Source organism: Lonchura striata, chromosome 2 (assembly GCF_046129695.1).
Source record: "Lonchura striata isolate bLonStr1 chromosome 2, bLonStr1.mat, whole genome shotgun sequence".
NCBI lineage: Eukaryota > Metazoa > Chordata > Aves > Passeriformes > Estrildidae > Lonchura > Lonchura striata.
Genome location: NC_134604.1, coordinates 69344102 through 69366989, shown reverse-complemented (window position 1 = coordinate 69366989; position 22888 = coordinate 69344102). Strand labels below are relative to the sequence as shown.

The following is a 22888-nucleotide window of genomic DNA, read 5'->3' as shown; positions in this document are numbered from 1 at the left end:
CTCCTTGACTGACCATTAATTTGTTCTTTTCTAGCTGCGTTTTTTTGTTCAGAGCACTTATTGTTGTCTTACTGACAGGGGCTGTCAGAGTGTAGCCAACTCTCTTTATTTTATTGCAAGTCTTGTGATATTTGATAGCTCCCTTTCCACCACAATTCCTGGGATCAGGTGATGAGGATTACTTGAGAAATTCACCTTGTTATAACAAGTTTACGGCTCAGTCAGCTAGAAAGCTGGAAAACGATGTCAGGACTGAAAATGTTCAAAACAGGGTGAAAATAAATGCACACATTCTTTTTAAAAATACAACTGTTTTAAGTCATTTCTACCTTGTGATGTCAAGGACTCTGTCTCAGGTTCATCATTTAAGATACTGGTATGTGTAAGACTGCAGAAGCTACAGACCATTTCCCACTTTGGAAAGGAGGAAGAAAGCAAATCACTCAGTGAAGGCTAACATTTTCAGACCACAGATCCAAACTCTGCTAAAGTACCAAGGAAAGAATAATTAAGTAATGCAAAGTGCTCTAATGCAGGTAACAGTGTGCTTTTTGCTCCTGTAGATTCTGGATGTGATCCTTCCTTCCTTTTCTTTCAAGAAGATACTGTGGAAGCAGAATAGGAGTTTCTTTTGGCATCCAGAAGATATTTAAATCTAGAGTCACGACAATGATGTTTACGGAAAGATTGTTACAATGAGTTTGCAATAACTCTGGTTACTTAATACATTATTAAAAACAGCATTTTGTAGCACTATTAAAATTATAAAGAGTCTACTTTGTCTTTAGGCATTCATACAGAAAAGCAAATTTAACCTGGCGTAGCTGGAAGAAAAATTTAAATTTGTGCTTACAAGAGTTCAGCTAACACTAAGTAGAAAACATTCCTTTACCTGAAATGAAACTAGTAATATTTTATATCCCTTTCATTCCAGCAAGGTTCTTTGCCATTTCATAAGTAATTAAAAAAAAATTATGCTAATAGCTGTGATCAGAACATTTAATGAGAAATGCAAATGGCTACTTCAGATGCCAATTTTCTAATAGAATGTCATAGAATATTTGTAGACTAGAGAATGATTCCACCCACATTTTTACTTTGTGCTGCTACATCCATCAGACCTTTTAAACTACAACACCTTTATTTTGATGATTGTCATCATCCTCAGTACACAGCTGAAAGTATTTCAGAAGTAATTGGTTCACAGTAAGCAAGTTAACTGGGACTGTTGTGTATAAATTGGATCACTGATAATCAAGAGAAGTGTGTGGGAATGGGAGAAAATGAACAGAGCTTGCTAAGTGTGTGGAGGCTTCAGGGGAATAGAGAATTTAGTTTGGTAAAATAAAAGTGTAAAGGAGATATTCTGTGCAAATAATTACAGAAAAAGGCCAAGCATTGTTCTTCCAGCTAGAAGTACGCATAAGATCAGACATAAACAAAGAGAAAATAGCATCCTAATCATTAAGTCAGCTCTTAAACTGTAGTTAGTAACTTCCAAGAGGGCTAGCAAAGGGCTCAAGGTTGGATTGTAAAATATTGGATTTTAAAAAATATAATTGAATATTAATTGTATACTTACATTCTTTACATTATCAAAAGAAAATCCCCACAAAAATCCCCACTTCATGCAGATCCTTTATCAGATGTATCAGTGTAGGAGTGGCTATTTACCTTTAGCCAAAACAAGTAAATGTTCAGTGAAGCTGATGGTGACAATATTAGGAGTTGCTTGTTCCTGGGTAACTAGTTTGGACTCAGGAGAGGTTACAGAGAGACAAAAATGTGGTAACACAAAAAGTTTGAGAAAACACTGAATGATGATACCAGTTTAATAACTGAATAATTGAATAATAAAAACAATTGATTGAGACCTTACTCTGTTAGTAAGGAAAGAAAGGGACCTTAATTGCTTTTGAAATGAAGTCTGATAAATCCAAAGTTTGATAAATGTCTTATATTAATTGGTACCTGTAAGAAGATGGTCACAGTTACAAAACAGCTTTCTTGGAAGTTCCTGATATTTCTGTATGGGTAGAATACCATGTCAATCAAATAAGCAGTGGAATGACAGAACTTGTTCAGTATTTCAGATTTATGTTGCAGTCTAGATAATGATGGAAAAAAGGCCATTTGTTTCACTCTGGTGAAACTCCTCATTGAGGAGCACTTTGAATTAAGTAAGTGTAATGAAAACTTCTACCCATGTGTGACATGCTGAGCCCCCATCACAATTCTTGGTCTATAGAGTTTTTGCCTTTTCATTTCTCGCAAAGGCAGGCTGTCGTTTTTTCCATTCCTTTTCCCACCATATGCCTCACTGGCAATGCAGCTCACTACATCCACCTGTACTAGCACTTCTGCAATTCCACAGCGAGTCCTTTGAAGATGTTTGTCTGCACTGTGATTTTTGGAAGGCTGATTAGACACTAATTTGATTAATTTTAACTCCCATGAAACTAGGCTCACATTGTATTTACAGAAGGGGTTTTGTGGATAAAGAGATGAACTAATTACAGAAATAAAAAGGTCAGTTGTTAGGGCTAGAATCATGGGAGAGATGAAGAGACCATAAAAAGGGTCAGAAGCATGACTCTGAGATACCATATAACATGATCCTTTTGGAAGGAGTGAACAACGGAATAACTGGGTCAGCTGAGGAGGTGATATGCTACTTCGGTCAGTAAATTTTCAAGCAAGAGCACAGTATAGATGCTGCACTTCTGTAGATGGGGTAATCAATTAACTTCACAATCTTGACTTTCAATTTAGGATCTTAATTTTGCAACATTATCACAAAGGGAATTGCAGATTTTATTCCTCTTTATTTCTGTTAAAATTTTACTCCAGTCCTAATCGGCTATGTTTTTTTCTCTTCAAGTAATGAATGCATTTTGTGAAACACAGGAAACCTACACCCTAGTGAAGGGGAATATTTTTCATTTTTCACCTCAAAGCCCTTTACAAACTCTCATTAATTTAAATTCCTTCCACATACCTGCTGAAAAACCCAACACAAATGGAATGTCACACTCAGGATCTCTGTGTGTATCACTTCGTCTGCTAAGCATAGGGGCAAGCCAGATCCCACTGTGAATTAAAATTTCAGTGAAGGATTCCTGGCAACCCCATGTGCAGAATCATCACAGCACATTTATTCTTTACAGAGAGCCATCATCCAGATGCTGCAGAGAAATGTCAGAAGAAAATACAGCTCCCCTAGAGAAGATACCAGGATCCTGACTGTGGGAGCTTGGAGACTGAAAATATTAGGGCTTGGCATGGTACTTTCCACTCTGTAAGAAACAAAGTGATGTTTATCTACTCTCCACTCCTCTGACTTCTAATGAGTCCTCCCTTTCAAGCTCCCTTCTCCAGCAACTTTTGAATTGGCTCTCACTGGAGCTGTTTTCCGTGTGTTGCTTTACCTCCAAACCAGGCGAAGTGGGGGGGAAAGAGCTCACCATGGCGTAGAAAGTTTCAGAGTACATCAATGGGTGGAACATCAGTCTGGGACCTTCACAGTGTTTTGGATCTTTGTGTTAAGCTGTGCATTGCTACTTGTGTTCACCCATCTTGAGTACCTGGCATTTCTGGAGCAGAACCAGATGTGGTGTTTGCCTACAGCCTAGGAGAAATTGGAGTCTGGATCCTACAACTTGTGGTTTGAAGAGGGAAAAGCAGTTTAGGCTGGGTTTTTGAGAGGGCAGGGCAGGGCAGGGTAGTAAGGGGAGCACATGCACTCTGGAATGCAGAGCTGCAGGTCTCCCTCACAACTGCTTGGCTGCTAGCTCGTTTCCAGACCAGAACTAACCCCACAAATTGTACACGTTTATCTGCTGCAGACAGCCATTATTAAGAAATCGTTTTGTGAGCAACATGCAAAGGCTTTGCAGTCTTTAACTGCTTATCAGGTCTCAGTTCTGGGAAACCATTCATCAAATGTTGGTAGATAGGATGGCTTTCTGGATCACTCAGCATGCCTAGGGAATGATTCAATGGACACAAACTGTGAAACATGATTGTTTCTTTGAAATGTGGAGCTAAAGAAGGATCCTGGGAATGTGCTAATCAAGGTAAATTTATGAATAAAAAAAAATTACAGAAATTTGAATCAACCTGTCATGTGATTTATTCAGGAAAAAATATGTAGCAAATTCTGAATGTGTTATGTGGCCACAAACAGCAGAGTTCAAGTAAGTTCCCAGTTACCACTCCCTTATTGACACTTTCCATATGTTTCCATATGTGCTCTGTTTGTGGGTATGGGTTTTAACACGTGGTGTTTCTTCCCTGTTCCTTTCAGTTGGATGTGGAGATTTGTCCCCCATGTAAATCACTGGTAAGATTAAGGCATTCAGCTCACTCACTGCAAATGCCTATCTTCCTTTATACAATAATGACTTTTAGGATTTGGCTTCCTGTCTTTGCTTGATATACTCCCCAAAATCAATTGCCAATGCACTTTCTCACCGAAGAGTTGTTCAGGCTTGTAACGATCCTCAAGCTTGGAAAAGTTTCATGGTACTTCGGCTGAATGCATATTAAATTATATAGATTTTTGTCTGCATAGGTATCAGGTGCTGTAAATTCTAGATTTTTCATGGTGAAGGGATGAATTACAGACACATTTTTCTAAATATAATACTTTATTCCAAAAGGTTTCATGTGGAGACAGGGCCTGTCTGTCAGAACATGTCTCACCAGGCAGATCTGTGAATTTAATCCTCCATATCCATTCATGTGATCCATAAATATTAAACTTGCTTTAAAGTGATGATTGAAATGGCTTGAGTTTTGCAAGACAACATTAGTAGAACCGTGAAGTTAGTCAGAGGATCAAGAAGGTTTTTATACCCCACTTTAAGTAATCATTCCTCCCCTAAATTAAATAAGTGCTTTGTTCATTCAAAGCAAAAATTTCTGCAGTAGGGCAACTCCTCGCTGAGACAAGTTTTGAACCGTCTCTGCGTGTTTAGCCTGGGGGAAGGTGGCCCTCTCTTGACTCACTGCAATCAGCTTCCCGTGGTGATTCCTGTCTGCTCCGATACTGGAGATGCACAAACATAGTGAGTGACGGCCAGCTCGGGAACCTGCTCACCACTCCCTCCGCTCTCGCAGCCGATGCAACCTGCGGCACTGGAAGGGCTCTTTGTGGAGAATCCGGGCTTTATTTATCCGGTGGAAATCTCTGCCACACAAACTGGAGATTACGGCATCATAATACGAAAACACCTCATTACAATACTAAGAAAACGCAAACGCGCGCAGCCTCTGGTTGTTGGCATGCTTCTCCCACCTCCCTGCCCGGGAATCCGGGATCTCCGGCCGGGCAGCCGCGGCTGATACACTGCCGCGAATTTAAATGTTGGCGTACTACTTTCATGTCGTAAAACACCCGGCTGGCTGCTTATGTTTTACATTTCCAAACTTGACTCCTTATGGATGGCGGGCCAGCTGCTCACCGCAGGACTCGCTCCTCGGGATCCCTGACAGACACCTCACTCGTCTTCCCTGCTCCCCGACCGCTGCCAAACCTCTCCACCCCCATCCCAGAGAATCACAGGACGCCTCAGTCTGGAGGGACCGCCGCGGGTCATCTGGTCCAAACTCCCTGCTCCAGCGGGGCCATGGCACAGCATTGCGTCCTGACAGTCCTGAACAGCTCCAGCCAGGGAGCCTCCACAGCCTCCCTGGGCATTCCGCTCCGACGCGCGGTCACCGCACAGGAAACAAGCTCTTCCTCACGTTCACCTGCAACTTCCTGTGCACCGCGTTCTGCCCGTTGCCGCGAAAACACACGCACAGCGTGAAACCCCCGGCGCTCGTCCTGCTTTAGCCGCAGGATCAGCCCCGCGCCGCCGCTGTTTCCCGGGGTCAGCGCCCCGGGCCGCCGCCCCTCAGGACGCTCCTCTCGTCAGGCGCGGCGCGGGCAGCCCCGCCGAGGCCCCGCTGTTAAGGGCGGGCGCGGCGCCGCCCCCTTCCCTTGGAGCCGCGGCGCCATTTTGTGCGCACGCACGGTGAGCGCCCGCGCCCCTCCGCCGCGCCGGGGGGGACGGCAGCACGGAGCGGGGGCGCGGCCGGAGGGGCCTTGCTGCCGGCAGGGGCGGGCGGGGGGCCGCCGGCTCTGGTGGGAGCACCGCGGCCTTCCTAGGGCGGAGAGTGGGGGAGCGAGCAGGCCGCGGGTGGCGGGCGGCCGTGCCGGGCGGATCGCGGGCAGTGCTGAGGGAGGAAGGGCCGCCGAGGCCCGCGGCGGGTGCCGGTGCGGAGCAGCGGCGCTGCCGCATGTGGCGGCGGGCCCGGCCGCCCCGGCGGGATGTCGGGCAGGCAGGGAAGGCGGCCCAGGGCTGGCTTCTCGGGGCCCGCAGTCCCGAGATGGCCGCGTAGGCCTGCGGAGAACGTGAGCCTTGTGTCAGGCGTAATAGCGGCCTATGAATGTGGTGGTGGAGACCCTGCCTTACGGATGTCTTGTGAGGAGAGGCTTAGGAAACGGGGCTGGAGTATCATCGACGGACATCTCACAGCGAGAGGATGTATCTTGGTGCCTGGAAAGGGCATGTGGAAGGAGCAGGAAACAACCAGCTGAAGTCAGAAGGAGAAGCTCAAACTGAGTATAAGGAGAACGATGTTAATGGTAACAGCCAGGCCTCCAAATATGCTCCTTAGGAAGGCTGTGCAGTAAGGTCTTGAGGAGCAGCTGAGGTCTCTTTGGAGACCTCATCGCTACAGCTTCTGCATGAGTGGAAGAGGAGGGGCAGGCTCTGATCTTTGTGGTGACCAGAGGTGGGACCCGAGGGAGATGTGTCAGGGTAGGTTTTAATTTGGGTATCAGGGCTCTTCATCCCGAGGGTGGTTTGGCACGGGAATGAGCTCCCTGGGGAAGTTGGTTACAGCACCAGCCCTAGAGAGTTCAATAATCTTGTGAACAATGCTCTCAGGTACATGCTGTGACTCTTCAGATGTTCTGCGCAGAGCCAAGAGTTCGTCTTGGTGGTCCTTATGGGTCCCTTATAATGCCGAATATTCTTTAGTCCTTGAAGGGTTTTGAGACCTGACTGGAGAAAGTTGTTGAGTAGCTTGGTTTGATCTCATAGTAGACCTTGCTGTAAGCAGGAGTTAAATTTTTGAGTACCTTGCTGGCATCCGTTCTAACCTGAGTTAAGCTATGGCTCTATAAGCTCTGATTTCTTTGCATGCCTAAGTGAATAACATTGCTTGAATTGAAGCAGTGTCATTAGGTTTAAAGACTCCATTAATCTGAAATACCTGAAAATTCCATCAGCTTTGTAGTGAGTGAACTAGTAGTTCTGAACAATTTGCTTTCATTTTTTACAGTAATCAGCCAAAATGACGAACACAAAGGGAAAGAGGAGGGGGACGCGTTACATGTTCTCGAGGCCCTTCCGCAAGCATGGTGAGTATCCCTTACAGTACCAGCACTGCATCCAGTTACAGTCCATCCCCAGGGACAGCTGCAGTCCCTGGGGATGGACTGTGAAACAAGGGCCTGTGCCAAAGGATTTCTGACAACTTGGGCTAAAAAGTGTAGAACTATACACAGAGCTCTGAGCTCTTACTGCAAATGCATTGATACTCTGATTGCTTGACAGTCAGTGCCACAGTGCTAATTCTGTCATTGCTTGAAAACTAATTTGAAAGGAAAGTATTTCAGCAGTTACTTAAAACATAGAGGCTTTTTTCCTCTGATCTATAAGCAGTTGCATTTATGTTGATAAATTAAACAGTTTAATATCTCTTCAATTTCAGCATTACAAACGCAAATCTAATTTTTCTTCAGCTGGGTATTTTAAAAATTTGAAGTCTGTGAAGTGTGTAATTGCTGCTTTAAAAAAGCATGGTTTGATTTTGGAGGTATTTAGGAAGATTGTATCAAATGCATGATCTGTGCCCCCCATCCTTTTTTTATATGTGTATGAAATTCTGGGCTTCCTAAGCATCCACTTTTATATCTCTTAACAGGAGTGGTGCCTCTGGCTACCTATATGCGGATCTACAAGAAGGGTGACATAGTTGATATCAAGGTACTTTCTGCAGTGCTGTGTGACTAAAAGCTGAAGCAGCGTGGTCCTGTGCAATCTCCAGTTCCTTGGGGTGGACTCTCTTGTTGCTTGGGTCACATGTGTCAGCACAAGTGCCCGCTGCTCACTTAGGGAGCAATATTGAAATGACAGTGCTACCAGACCAGTAGTAGCACTTCAGTGTCATATGCTGGTGTATGTGGATTTTTAGATCCATATAATTTGGGTGTGCTTTGCTTTGGTGTGTTCAGCTGAAAAGGGGGAGTGAAGTTTGCTATAGCCAGTGTTTGAGTTGGCTACTGGTACAACTTTCATAGGAGCCTCAGCTGTCACTTAGTAGATGTTCTGTTACGAGCTGTGGTTTGTGGTGGGACAGTTCATAGTTACGTGATTGCAAAGCTATACTAAAACTAGAAATCAATAACTAAATGTGAGGATGCATCATATGTATTAATAAAATGGGGGGAAAGTGAAGCAGCATTTCCCATCACTTGGTGAATTCTAGAGCTTGTCTTTTAAAGTCAGCTGTACTTTCACAACTTAGTTGCGATGAATGTGAAAGCCTTTCATCAAGGATTCCTTTTTGGTTGAATCCTTTGGTTTCATTTGGAATGCCACATTTCTTGTAGCAGTCCCATGGAAGGTAGTTAATTTGCTAGTTACTGTTTGACTTGGAGAACATATTGTTCAGAATTGACACTTCCTCACACACTGGAGCTTGATGATGAATGTCTCTTGTGATTGCTTGCTCTTCCTGTAAGCAAAGTGAGCTGTCATTTCACCGACACTGAAAGCTACCAGAACTGACATAGCAAAATTTGGTAGTCTTCAGATGCAAAATGCATGGTTATAAATTCCAACTTTAAAATAAAATGGGAATATTTTAAACTAAATCTCAAATAATTTGAAATGTGTACTTTAAATTACTTCTGAAAGAAAAATCCTTGATGCTACTTCCCACCCCCTCTTTGTTCCCCCTTTTCTTTTTGCTTCTTAACAGGGTATGGGTACAGTTCAAAAAGGCATGCCCCACAAGTGTTACCATGGCAAGACTGGAAGGGTGTATAATGTTACTCAGCACGCCGTGGGCATTATTGTTAACAAGCAGGTTAAGTAAGTAATAGAAATTTTGTGTATTGAAACTTGATATTTGAGAAAGTTGAACTGTAATTGCACCCTCCTTTCACTTTGCCAGTTAGACAGTTCTTGTCTTGATTGGTCATTCAAGGTGGGTAAAGTGTATTTCCTTTTTATAACCCAAGCAAATGATGCTCGTTTGACTTGGATCCTGTCAGAGGAAACATTTTTTGTTTCTCTTAGCAGCACCTAAAGTCAAATCACCTAAGAGGGCTTCTCAGCCTGTGTGCTGGTATTGAAGCCCTTTTTAAATACTGGTATGTAGGTGTATCCAGCTGAATTTGATACAGTTTAGTCAAAAAAAGACGAGTTTTTTTTGGTTCCAGGAGCTTTACTGCTGTGCATTGCTAATAAAATTACTTGTTTGTATGCTAAGAGACTAAAACTACGTATTCTCCACAATTTTAATTTGAAATTGTCAGCACATGGTTACATATTACATTGTTATATAACAATAAGCTTTTAGTTATATGTAAGTTATATCTGATGTGCATCTGCAGCTGTGTTATGGTATGGCACTTTAAAGAAAAATGACCTGTAATTGAGCTTATGGAGTTAGTTCTGTAAGTCTTGATTTAATGTGACCTTTTTCAAGTGAAGATTGAAAACTGACTGCCTTTCTTAGGGGCAAGATTCTGGCCAAGAGAATTAATGTGCGTATAGAGCATATTAAACATTCCAAGAGCAGAGACAGCTTTCTGCAGCGTGTGAAGGAAAACGAAAGGAAGAAAAAGGAAGCAAAAGAAAAAGGCATTTGGGTTCAACTGAAACGTCAGGTAATGTTTCTGTTGAGGTCACAGTCCTTGGGCAGGAGCTAATTCCTTAATTCTTGGAGTAGTGTACTCGCGCAGTGCGTCGGCATCCAGGCTGTCTGCGATGTTTGGTGCCTGAGCACTGCTCTGTGCCAGATGGAAATTGTAGTTGTAGCTCTGAACAAAGGGTTGGGTGCTTGTGGTGTTGCTTGTCTGCAGCAGCAGCTATGGATGGTTTTAGGGTTGGTAGAGTCTTCGGTTTAGTTGAATTTTTAGTTGCAACAGGTTCTATTGTAACTCTTGAAGGAAAGAATTAACAGCCAGACTTCAGAGTAGAGGTAATGGCTATTGCTTCTGGAATTGCAGGTTACATCACTCCATGTTCATTGGGTTGGTGAGCTACAGAGTCCAGAGCATAGGTTTCTTAATTCAGTAGCAGCAAGAGTCAGGCACACTTTTTGGCAGATCTTTTCTTACTGCTACTCCTTGAATCAAATTTATGAGACATGGGATGGTAAAATTGCTGTAATGTTTACATAATAAGATGCTAAATGGTTGACTAAATGTTATTTTTTGAAAAGTTGCTTTTGAGCTGTAATGTCATGAGTTTCCATCTTCTGTTTTTCTGTTTACAGCCTGCTCCACCAAGAGAAGCACACTTTGTGAGAACTAATGGCAAGGATCCTGAGCTGCTGGAGCCAATTCCTTATGAATTCATGGCATAATGTGTATGTTTAAAAAATAAACTGAAGATATGGTTTTGGACAAGTGTATGTGATTGTGGCTGATTCATTTAGTTGGGTTTGGGGCTTTTATTTTTAACAGATGCTTCAGAAACCTTCTTTTATTGAAGTTTATTTATTTAGCTTGCATTTACCATGATGCTTAGTCATTTAAATCACCTGCAGCTTTTGCTGACGAGTTTTGTCATTTATGTAGATGATAAATGCTGGGAGCACTGAAATTTGGTAGTGCTTAGTAATGATCATGAGCTATTATGAGGGGACGTGGAATGTTTCATCAGCAGACTAAGAACTTGTATCAAGAACTGCCCAGTGCCACTTGCAGGCTTGATTTTTTTTTTTTTTTTTTTTTGGTAGTAAAAGAGATACGGTGCTTCGGATTTCATTGATGCAAGGTTTTGGCTAAGGGGCCTCATGAATACTGAGGAATTGTGGAAACCATTTTTAAAAACAACCTACAATGTCTAGGCAAATTTTGGTCTTCCACCATTGTAACCTGCAAAATAATGTTTACAGCATCTCCATGCCAATAAGCATTCTTAACAATAGTAGTAGTTTAGAAACGGGTTTCATTCCAAAACTGCCAGCCTTTGTTTTGATTTTTAACACTTTAATTGGCTGGCATAGCTACTAAACACTTGTATTTTATACATTTATTGCATGCCTGTTGAATGTTGCAGTGACTTCCTCTCATCCCAGATTTTCTGATGTCTCAGAAATACCCAGTGCTAACCTGTACAGTTTTTAAACAGATGAAGATCTTCATCTGACTGTTTACCAACCAGTGAGCTTTCCTTGAAACAGCATGAAGCTTGCTAGAGACTGCTGAAGGGAATCTGCTTGGTTAGCCTTGAAAACGCACAGTCTCAGGCTTGTTTTGTAGTTACAGATAAATAATAGTTTACCTTGAAGTGTCATGTCAGGCATTGCTCAGCTACCTTCAGTAAGTGATGTAAAACTAATGTCTACATGTAGAGAGAGAGAAGTACTAGAGAAGCAAGTGACCTCAAGCTGTTTGTAGGTGTTCACTGTTGAGAGTTACTGAGCAGTGAATTGCAGGGCAGCTTGTAAGTGTGGGAGTAAGGAACAGAGAGATGATGAGGTTTGCTTTACCTAACTCTCAGTCGTGGGTGTTCCCATTCTCTTGGAATGTAGGTTTTGGACCTTGAATTCAGAGTTTGGCTTGGGCTAGTATTTAAGGGTGATGGGCTGGAGTTTCCAAGTTCCAGTGAGCAGATTGCTGTTTGAAGTTTTCCAAGTTCCCATCTCAGAAGATGCAGCAGGCTGTATATGCGGAATGACTTTGGAAGTGATTTGGAGGAGCTTACCCCTTAGCAAGCTGCTCCATGACATTAGTGCTGTATTCTGACACTGGAGGTGTTGGACATGGGAGTGTGCCACTGCATCCTGAAGCCCTCACTGTTGCACTGTATGCACTTAGCTTTTATGGTCAAGGGGCTTGGAGCAGCAAGATTTGTGTGCTTTATCAACCTCTTCGGCTTGTCAGTTTCCACAGCCATTTAAAAGTGGTATTTGCCTTACAAGATAAGCATCATTTTCCACTAGGCTTTGTAGGAATTAAGTGGGAGGCTATTGGATACAAACTGGTGATGGCATTTTAAATTTGCTTCTCATGCATGCATGTCTAAGCTATTTAGGTTTTGTTTTTGGTTAGTACTCATTTATCAAAATCACGGTGGATTAGCTGTAGCAGCATGATGAAATGATTAACATTATAAGTTGGACATAGTTCTAAACTTTTCAACTTATTTTCAACAAATTAGAATAATAATACTGGACAGCATTACAGTGGTCTTAAGAGCTGTGCTCGCAGGGACACTGCATTGGAAAACTTTTCAATTTATTTAGAAAAAGTTTTTAAGGTCACTATGCCAACAGTAGTTGGTTGTAAATACATATTTGGAAGCCCTGTGTGGGCTGGGAAGAGAGGTTGGGAAAGCTTTCTTGGTCAGGATTCCCAGAAATGACTGAAAATGAAGCTGGGTTTGTACAGGAAGAAAGTAACCTTGTTTGTTTGTTTTTAATGTTTGGAAACGAGACAAATAAATTAAGGTGTAGCCTGTTTGTTGCACTCAGTGCGGTGGGGGTTTTCATGCTCCATCTGAAGTTTGCAGAAACAGCCCAGACACTTAACAGATCTGCTACTGAAGTTTCCTTCATGTGTGTTTGGCTGCCCTGTTTTTGCACAATCCTGACGAAAGAGGGAGATCTGTGAATTGGGAAAAGCTGAAGAACTGCCTTGTTGAGGCATCTCCAGTCCTGAGCTGAAACATGAAGCATGTTCCTTACAGGGTTTGGAGTCACCAGTTTTGACTTGCCCTGGAAGGGGTTTTACACACTAAACCCATAAGCTGTAACCTGTTCTCTGCAGTCCTGTTGAGAGGCTCCTTTACAGCCACAAACCTTTACCACTGGTTCCCTGACAAAAGCCCTGGCAAAATCTGTTGTCTCCTAGAGAAGCAGCAAGGAAGCTGCCTTCTGAGCTGTCAGCTTCATCTTTTTTAGCCTATTGGCAACACCAGGATTTGAGGTTTCCTGAGCACTCTCTATGCAGTGTTAGGCAGGGAAGGTCGGTGAAAAGGCAGGACCGGGAAGGGGGAGGAGGAGCCATTGTCAGTACAGAGCCTGCACGGGGTTGGAACATTGCTCCCATCAGCAGCACCCATACAGCTTGGGAACACAGAAAAATAAAAAAAGAAGCTCCACATGTTCTTAGGATGCCCTCCATGCCACCATCACAGGAGCAAGCCACCTACTCTCACCCCAAAAGTACTGCAGCTGAACGTTGCCAGAGCTTGGACCAGGGAGATGTGTCAGGGAGCAGTATGGTGTACCTGGCACTGAGCAGTGCTGCTGAGGGAAAGGGGATAGTGATGGGCCATAGGGCTAGTGGTGTAGGCCATCCACAGAGGGTGGGTGAAAAAGTACAGCCTGGTGCTTCCAAGTGGGGCCTACAGGGGCCCTTTGGAATAGCCTGGAGTGCCACACATCCCAGGGGTCCCTAGTCTGCAGAATGGGGACAGCTGGTCTGGGCCCCAACTGCTTTAATTTACTGAGCTGCTCCTGTTGTACCTGGGTAGGTGTTGACAGAGACATAATCACACCCTGGACATTAATTCCTTCACAGGGTGTCCTACCTGGGCTTAGGAAATGTTATCTTGACCACCTTCATTTGCCCTTTGGGGGTGCTCCCAGCAGCATGAGGCAAGGCAGCTCGAGTCGTACAGCTGCCCAGAAAGAGGCAGCTCCTCAAGGTTTGGGAAGGATGATTGTTTAATACTGCTTTCACAGCTCAGTGCCTGGGAATCATCTGCCTGGAACGGATTTGTTTCAGTAGCATTCTTTCAGAGGCACACTGAATGTACTCTGATAGCTCTTTTGTCAAGAAGTGTATAAAAATAGCTGCCGCTGACACTGTGACTGAGGCCAAAGACAAGCAATCGCCTGACAAAAGGAGAAGGTGACAATAGCAGGAACCTCTGGAAACCAAAAGCTTGTAGTGATACAAGAGAAATCTTTCCCAAAAGAAAAGAGCTCTCTGGCATGATGGGGAGTAAAGTAGAAACTTTAAGGGCAATAGGTTTTCAAAGTTAAGAGAAACCCATAGGGGTTCTTAGGCACTAGAGTAGCACAAATAACCAACAGTGCTTCTTCCACCATGCTTTTCTGCAGGTACTACTTTAAGTGATGGTAATTAGTATTGTCCTAACTCAGCTGCCTGTGTGTGAGCACCCAGGGTCAGTCGGGCTGTCTAAGCATCAACCTACATCCAGGACCCAGCAGCTCTCATGGTGGCTCCATCCCTGTGTGCCATGAGATCAGTCTGTTCGAGTACCATCCACTATCCTCCTACTTGTTGTATCTTGCTGGTATGTGCTATCTCCCTGATAAAAATTAAAGCAGCCTCTGAACAGATTATTTATCTTTTAAGCACTTAAACAGTTGCAGGGCAGTGCAGAGCAGAAACAGGAGCCAGGGCAATGGTTCCTAGAGACTGGGACATCCACACAGGTGCTTGCAGGTCTGAGGCTCATTTAAGGGCAGCCCATGGTGTAGCGCCCATTCTTCTCCAAAACTTTTCTACTTCAAAAACCCAAAGGACCAAATCAAGACCACATAGGTTTCAGGGCTGGCTGCTTGATCCACAAGCTGGGTTTTCAACACTGGCTGTAGAGGGATATGTTCGAGTGTGGGAAACAAAACAGTCTGAGGTAAAATAATAATTTCCTTTCTTTAAAGACTGAGTCCCTCACTGCAGGGAGGGTGGTGCATTTTCCCGTCTGCCTCGGGCGGAGGGATGCCAGCAGGGTGCATACCCTTTGCTGGGTTGCACGGTGTGCCCAGGCTGCCCGCCAGACCCCTGGTGCCTGTGCTCTCCGGGGCCGCCCTGGGAGCGGGGAGGGTGGGAGAAGAGGAAGGGGTACGCCCCGGTGGGCAGGTGGGGCGGTGCCGCGGGGGCGGCGCGGCGGGAGCGGGGCGGTCCCACGGGCGGGGCCGCCGCCGGGGCCTTTAAAAGCCGCCGGGGCCGTGCGCTCCGGGCGCTGCCGGCCGAGCCGAGCGCAGCCGTGCGGGCCCTCCGGCTGCCGGTCCGCCTCTCCCATGCGCCTGCCCGGCATGTCCCAGCCTTTCCTGCTGGCGCCCATCGCCGAGTGCCCCCCGGGGCCGCCCGGCGCCCAGGTCCGCCTGGCCGTGCTGGGTGCCCGCGGCGTCGGCAAGAGCGGTGAGTGCGGGGCTGCCCGTCCTCCTCCCCTGCCCGTCCTCCTCCCCTGCCCGCTCGTCCGTCCGTCCGTCCATGCCTAACGCGGCGCTCTGTGTTTCAGCCATGACCGTGCGGTTCCTGACCAAGCGCTTCATCGGCGACTACGAGCCCAACACAGGTGAGGCGAGGCGGGGCGGGCGGGACGGGCGCGGCGGGCCCCGCGTCCCGCGGCTCACGGCTCTCTGCTCCCCAGGAAACCTCTACTCCCGCCTGGTCCATCTGGACGGGGACCACGTCGCCGTACAGATCCAAGACACGCCGGGGTGCATTCAGGTACGGAGATATTTTGGATCAGTCGGTTCTCCTCTGCTACCCAAAGGCTCAGCTTTTGAGCCCGAATTTCTTGCATGCCCAGAGTTCATCTCCTGAGACAGAGCTCAAGCTTCCCTTTGGACCCGTTTGATGGTGCTGTGATACAGCCTTTATACTTTCATGACCCAGTGCCAAATCTGTGCTCTCTGTTGTACCGCAGGTGCAGGAAGACTGCGTGCAAGTGTCGGACTCCCTGTCCAGGTGTGTGAAGTGGGCAGAGGGCTTCCTGCTGGTCTACTCCATCACAGACTACAGCAGCTACCAGTCAGTCCAGCCTCTCTACCAGCACATACGGAAGGTGCACCCCGATGCCAGGACTCCCATCATTATTGTGGGGAACAAAGCAGACCTCCTCCATGCCAGGCAAGTACAGGCAAAAGAGGGACTACAGCTGGCAGATGAACTGGGCAGCCTGTTCTTGGAAATCTCCACCAGTGAGGACTCCCAAGGTGTCTGTGATGTCTTCCAGTATCTTTGCAAGGAGGTCAGCAAACTACAGCTTGCCAGCAGCACGGACAGGAGGCGGTCATCCATCATCCCTCGGCCCAAATCTCCCAACATGCAAGATCTAAAGAGACGTTTCAAACAGGCTTTATCTTCCAAAGTCAAGTAAACCACCCAATGACATCCTCTGGGACTCAATAGAATTTATTTTTGTAAGCTAGTTAATAAAAATCTTTATTTTTGTACTAATGCCAGCAGTATAGAAGTAAGTATGTCAAAGCTTGCAATTTCCTTGCTGTTCTCTCATTTGACTGGTTGGGTTATTAAAAAAAAAAAAAAAGGAAAAAAAAAGCTGTATAGCAACTAACTAGAGGTAGTTGGAAAGGGGACTTCTGCCATGAGGCTTTGATTCCATTTCTTTTTGGGGGACTGGGATTTTCTGTATTAAGCTACTCATATGATTTTCTTTGGAGGCTTCAATTTCCTGTTTGTAAAATGGGAGTGTTCATGATGTAAGTCATTAGCTGCCTTGATACAATGCTTGGAAAGCCCTTGGTGGAAAACTTTGTAGGACATAAAAAAAAGCTCTATTAAACATGAAAATATAAAAGTATCTGTAAGAATTCTGGTTATAACAGAACTGCTTCTTCCCTCAAAGCTGATGTTTTGCTTGCACCTGTAATAGCCTGAATGCTGATAGACTGTTAGGAATGAACTCCAATTTCTGATGTGCCTTAGAGATCTGTTCTACAGAATTAATCATCTGAGCACCAAGCATTTAACAGGAGGGTTGAGCTTCTAAAAATCGCTGTGGTACAAAGTGCTGAGCAATCCACAGCAGAGGCGTGTGGGGGTTGGCTGTTGCTTTCTCTGGAGATGTGTGATAGGAAGGACTGATGCGTAGGACTTTTTCTCTGGACAGAAAATAGCTACATTTAAAAGGAATCACACCTTTATCTTCCCCAGAGTAATTTTGTCGCTATTGGAAACAGGTTTACTCTTATATCACATAAAGTCTAAACCATACTAGAATGGGTTTTATTAACTGCTTGCTGGATGTCTGAGCATGGAATGTAGGTTTTACCCTTCCAGTATACCTCTAAATTGTGTACATGAGAAATAAAACTACTCCATAGTGGATTAATCTGTACAGAGGAAACTCGCTGTCCTCACACAAGTGCACCCAGTAAGATTTTATTTTATAAAATATCATAGGTAAGTCAAAAGCCAACTTCCTTCTTTCCCTGTGTTAGGAAAGGCAGGTAGGTGCTGTGCCTTGCAGTTAGTGGGCAGTCCCTGTTGTTTCTGATCCCTGGGCCTTGAAGCTTCCTGGGCCACCTTCACTCTTTATCTACACCTGAGTCTTCCTGATGGTGGTAAATGAGAGAAGGGGGACTGAGCAAGTTAAAGGCAATGCTCTGTGCAGAAGCACCAGAGGCCTGTGTGAGCCCTGGGCAGGGGTGTGGGGTGCCAGCCGCACTATTGCCCAGCCAGGGCTATGTGCACCTCTTCAGTCCAGGCACGTCACCTGTCTGTCTCCTCCCTGAAGGCCCTGTGCTGCCCTGCCAAAGGGCACAGGTGAGGGATACCCAGACCTGCAGGAACAGACTGAAACTGGGACCGCAAGCTGGGTCCAAAACTCTTGGAGCTAATTCATGTCAAAAGCATGGTGACAGCCTGGACAAACCAAAGTACTATTTTAAAATGTTAATACAATACTTAACACATGTTAAGTATTTCTTCACTGTGAGAGTTGCTCTGCCAGGCCCAGGACTCTGGGCTCGAGGGGAGCAGGATGATAGGGTTGCTGAGAACGAGCGTGTCCCTGGCAGACTTGGACTCACCAAATGGACCATGTGTCCATGGGAAAATTTGAAGAGGAATTGAAAAGTCACAAGTTGGATATTTGTGAAGCATTTCACCATTTTGAAACCAGGAAACAAATTGTTTCCAAGAGAACATACCACTCTGGTAGAGTTTCAGTTGTTTTTTAACCTGCAGCTTTTGTCTTTGGAAATTATTTCCTACTCATGTATCCAGTACAGAGGTTCACCAAGTAGATATTCTGTGCACACATGGTACAAAACATGCTAAAGGGGCAGGTAATGTTATTGGAACAAGTCTGCATCTCACCATGGTCTTCAATGGCCAGGTGCAAAATCACATTAGGCACTGACTTAGGCGCCTCCCACTGCCCCTGGCAAAGCAGGAGCTATGGTCTCCACTCAGGTACAGGGGAAGAGTTTGTGCAGGAACCAAGGGGTAGGGATGGGCATCTCTCTCATGGGAAAAAGCTAGAGATAGCTCTTGCTACATAGGCACCCATGCTCAGGTCAAAGGTGCAAAACCTCCTGTCTCCACCCTGTGCTTCTCATGCTGCTTCAGCCACATGTCAGGAGTAGGATGAGCCCCTCAGGGATGTGATGGATGATTAGAGCCTGCGATGGCAGGCAGAGAGGAGGGCTGCTCTGATAACGCTTCCAACTTACGGCAGCAGTTTCTTTGGCCCACTCTGGGTAACACTTTTGGGTAGAGGTACATAAATTAGGCATTTATGCTGTTTGTCTGAACGTCCCCTGGCTGGCACAGATCTACTCTCACTCACAAGTTTTCAACCCTGAGTTGACAGGTAAAGCACAGGAAGAACCTGCTGGCTCCCAACACATTTTACCCCAGCATTTTCTTCAGTCCTGAGTGAACAAAGAGGGGCACTCCAGGGCAGGGAGGGCAAAGCATCTCGCAAGTACTAGCAGAGCAGCTCCAAAGCCTTGTTTCTCCTGGCCATGGCAACTTTTGCCTCCCCTACTGAATACTTGCCATCCCCAGTCTCTAAGCCCTTCACAAAGGGGGCAGGGTGGCTTCGGGAGGGTAAGTGGTGCATAGCCTGGCCTTTTCTCCTTGACCAGAGGAAAATATGCATCTGCCTCTTTCCTCCCACCACCTCCGCTATGAAACAGAATCACAGCAATTTTCTCTGACAAGATGGATGAGTGGGTTTTCAGAAGCAGGGATGTGTGTGATCACACACTATTATGGCTGCTACTACAGCAGCATCTCCCTCCTGTTGGACTATTTTGTCTACTTATCTCCAAGCTCTGAAATCATCCAGTAATGCTTTAAGGCTTCATGAATTTTAAAACAGCAGCTGCCATCAGCCTGTTCTGTGCACTTCAACTCAGGAGCTGCACGTCCCTAGACAGAGACAGGGATGTTTTCTTCAAAAAGCTTTATGGATGTCCCTTTTATTTTCTGGCCCACTTGAGCACCTGGACCCAGGCTGCTTCCTCACTGTCTCTTGATGGGGGCTTGCCTCTCAGTGCAGGAAATGGTCAATGCTGCAGCTTCATGCAGTATTCTGTGGTTTGTTTGTATGAAGGATTGTGGGCAAGGCAGATGTGAACAAGGACTATGTTCACACCATGGGCAAGAGTTGGGTTCAAGCTTCAGACAAGGAGCAAAAGTAATTGAGAGATGGATGGATGGATGGATGGATGGATGGATGGATGGATGGATGGATGACTGGAAACAAATCTGGATCCTGTGCATGGATCTCCTGTAAGATGATTTTATTCTTGTGGGCCTTCATTAGCTTTTGGTGAATGGAAGGTCTGAATAGATTCCAAATAAAGTCCTTTAGGCAAAGGTGACCTTTTATGTGCACTTGGCACGTGACTTGGCACTGGTGACTCACATTAGTATGGCAGCAGAATCTCTTCAGTTTCTCCTGAAGTGAGGATCCAAAGTCCATTGTCCTTCTAGGAGCAATATCTTTGAGGGTGATGCTGTTTTTGGGTCACTGCACTAAACTGCAGGCAACACTCCAAAGAGTTGTGTCCCTGAGGTACCTTCAGTGACATCCCTGAAAACCTTGTTATGAGTACAGCATGGCTCACAAAACAGCAGCTCAGATTGGATTTGAATTAATTAATGACAATTCAGATTTCCCTAGATTCTCAGGCTTGCTCTTCCACCACTCTCCTCATTTCACCTATCTAAAAAGAAGGAGAAAGCAAAGGCTTTTTATTGAAAATGGCTTTATGGGAATTGGTTAATGAATTTTTTTTACTATATTCAATGCTTGATGCTTTTAACTGAAAGAATAATAAATGTATATTGTGACTCATTATGCCAGTGTATACTGTGGGGTATAATCAGCTATATACTATCTTCCCACACTACCAAAAAAAATAGGATATAGAGATTGAGCTTTCATTTCAATGCCCTGTGATACTTGATTTACAACTGAAAAGCTTTGCAGTGAATTTTGCATAATGATTATAGAACTTCATAGATGACATAGCTGATGTTTTGAAAAATGTTCTTGGTTGTTTGCTATCCACGTTTTTCCTTTGTGACAGAAAATAACCAGCCCTAGGAGCAATCCTCACTAGGGACCCTCATGGTGAGGCTGCTTCAGCCCCATGCTCTGCCCTTTGGGCTTTGCTGGGCAAAGTCTTTGGGCAGAGGCACCCACGTACCCGAACTTGTGGGGTCATGGTTCAGCCACTCTATTTTGTTCTTGACTTGTGCACAATATTTCCATTAAAATGTATCTGTCCAGGAAATTGCACAATGATATTTGTCAGCCTGCATTACTTGGAAGCAGTAATTAATTCTTAAAGTTGGAATATTTATCTTCTAAGGTATTTGGCTCTTTCCACATTACTAAAAACGTCCTCTTCTCAGGTTTCAAATGGTTCTTGTAACATTTCCTAGTAATTTTATCCCTTGGGATGTTTAAGCCAATATCAATAAATCTTGTTTTCTGGGAACAGCTCAGAGCAGAGGGGACTACACTCTCCCCCAGCTGAGGCAATGAGGTGAATTACAGACTCCTGTCCTGCATCTGGTATTTCCTTCCACTCCTGCAAACAAATCCCTGCACCAGTGTCCTAGGTTGACTGTATGATGCCTTTATCCCCAATCGTCTGCCCTGTTTATGTGGAATAATAAGTTCTACACCTTTAAGACTTGTTCCAGGAGTGAAGTGAGGGGGGAAGAAGCGCGGAGTTTGTTTTAAAGAACTGCACTCACTCCTCCACATTCCTGCTCCTGGACCGAGTTGTCTGCAGACAGACAGCGAGACAAAGCTCTCCTTTGCTTTTTCCTAGTTAGTTTTAGCTAGCTGAGGCAAAGAAGTTCCCTGGACTGTGTTTTTTTCCCTTTCTCTGGACCTGCTCTGGACTGAACACCAGGAGAGCAGCAGCAGTGCCTGTGGCCCAGCGCCAGCATTTCCAGCGCCGGAGGGACTGATCAGAGACTGAGTGAGCCCAGCTGCAACCCGGGGATTTTTCTGAGTTTGTCTCTCTCTTGGAGTGGCAGGAAGTTTTATTGTTTAATATTGCTTAAGTTTGCTTGTTTAATAAACAGGTTTTTTCTACTTTTTCTCCAAAGAGGAATCTTTCCCAAACTGGTTGGGGAGAGGGGCCAATTGAAGCTGCTTTCCTAAAGGAACCCTTTTGGGGTTCTTTCCCCAGATTTGCCCTGAACTAGGACAGCCAGAAAATTAATGTCCCTGTTGTTTGGGGCTTAGAGCCTGAACCCCTCCACGAGCCCTTAAGAGCTTGGTGGTTTGATCTGAACCACGCTCAGCAAGCAGACCCCTCCCAGTGCTACCATTTATTTTTGGTATTAGAAGTCCAAATGTCTCTTTTAACCCCAGAAGACAGATCTGACAGAAGCCTGAGGAGTGAAGAGAACATGAAGAAACCATAGCGACGGCAGCCTGGTATTGGCAGCCCCTCAGGATCTGAAGCAGATAAGGAGGTGTTGCCTTCCTGTAGCAAAACAGCAGGCAATAAACATGGATGTGATTAGGCTGACTCGGTTGAAAATTCATTGGTTGCACTCAGATGCTGAGAAAGAAAAGTCCTGGCGGTCCCCCCAGTGTGCCCAGGGCCAGTGAGGAGGGCAGCTGCCCCCAGCCCCCAGGAGCTCGCCCTGGGTCCTGCCCATGGCTGGGAGCCTGCCCTCACCTCAGCTGAGACTCCTCAGCAGCTTCTGAGTAAAGCATGCACTACAGCCCACGGAAAGGGGATACATCATTTTGCTCCTCCACATGGAAAAACCACCCTGCATCGTGGGAGCGCCTTGGTCTGTGCTCCCCAGCAATGAGGAGGTAAATCCACAGTCCAGACTTACAGCATTTTTTCATTCTTCACCATCTCTGAGCCTCTGAATTGAGCTGGAGAAGAGCTGCCTGGGCTTTAGACATGGAATAACCACTTCATCAGTACAGACAGAAGGAGCATTTGAAGATTTTATATCAAAATTATGATTTTTTTAACCCTTTCTCTAATGCCTCATGTCTCAGACCGCATATAGAGGCTAAACCAGAGAGCTCTGCTTGGGTTTATTACTTTCTTCAAGGTGCCCAGTATCCCACTCAAGTGGCAATGTCCCTGCAGATTAAAGATACTTAAACACAGCATTAGTTAAGAGGGAATTTTTACATCTGCCCAAGTGCTGCTCACATATGGCCAATTAAAAAGTCTCCTAATGGGCTGGTTTGTGGCTGTTGCACAACAAGGCTTTGGCTGTTATTACAATGTGCAGATGAGCTACAGCACCTGCTTTGTGCTAGGGGCTCCCCATCCCTCAGCCACACAGCAGGGGGAAAGATGCTGTATTATTATAAAGAAGGCCTTGGAAAAGCACTGGTGCTTCTGCAGTGAGCTCAGT

The 22888-nt window shown here is 45.3% G+C and overlaps 2 protein-coding genes and 2 non-coding genes across 4 annotated transcripts; all 4 read left to right on the top strand.

Moving 5' to 3' along the window:
• Positions 1-5902: 5902 nt before the first annotated feature.
• RPL21 (ribosomal protein L21) lies at positions 5903-10701 on the top strand. Its single transcript, XM_021542003.3, has 6 exons — positions 5903-6020; positions 7336-7414; positions 7981-8042; positions 9040-9152; positions 9802-9952; positions 10564-10701. Exons 2-6 carry the CDS (start codon positions 7348-7350, stop codon positions 10651-10653), a joined length of 483 nt encoding a protein of 160 aa, XP_021397678.1. The 5' UTR covers positions 5903-6020; positions 7336-7347; the 3' UTR covers positions 10654-10701.
• Positions 8755-8835, top strand: LOC116184335 (small nucleolar RNA SNORD102). Its single transcript, XR_004149098.1, has one exon. It is a non-coding gene; the product is annotated as a small nucleolar RNA SNORD102 (small nucleolar RNA).
• LOC116184351 (small nucleolar RNA SNORA27) lies at positions 9213-9345 on the top strand. The gene has a single exon (XR_004149117.1). It is a non-coding gene; the product is annotated as a small nucleolar RNA SNORA27 (small nucleolar RNA).
• A 4549-nt stretch (positions 10702-15250) lies between the features above and the next one.
• Positions 15251-16820, top strand: RASL11A (RAS like family 11 member A). The gene is made up of 4 exons (XM_021541880.3): positions 15251-15412; positions 15513-15569; positions 15645-15724; positions 15924-16820. Exons 1-4 carry the CDS (start codon positions 15292-15294, stop codon positions 16374-16376), a joined length of 711 nt encoding a protein of 236 aa, XP_021397555.2. The 5' UTR covers positions 15251-15291; the 3' UTR covers positions 16377-16820.
• The last annotated feature ends 6068 nt before the right edge of the window (positions 16821-22888 follow it).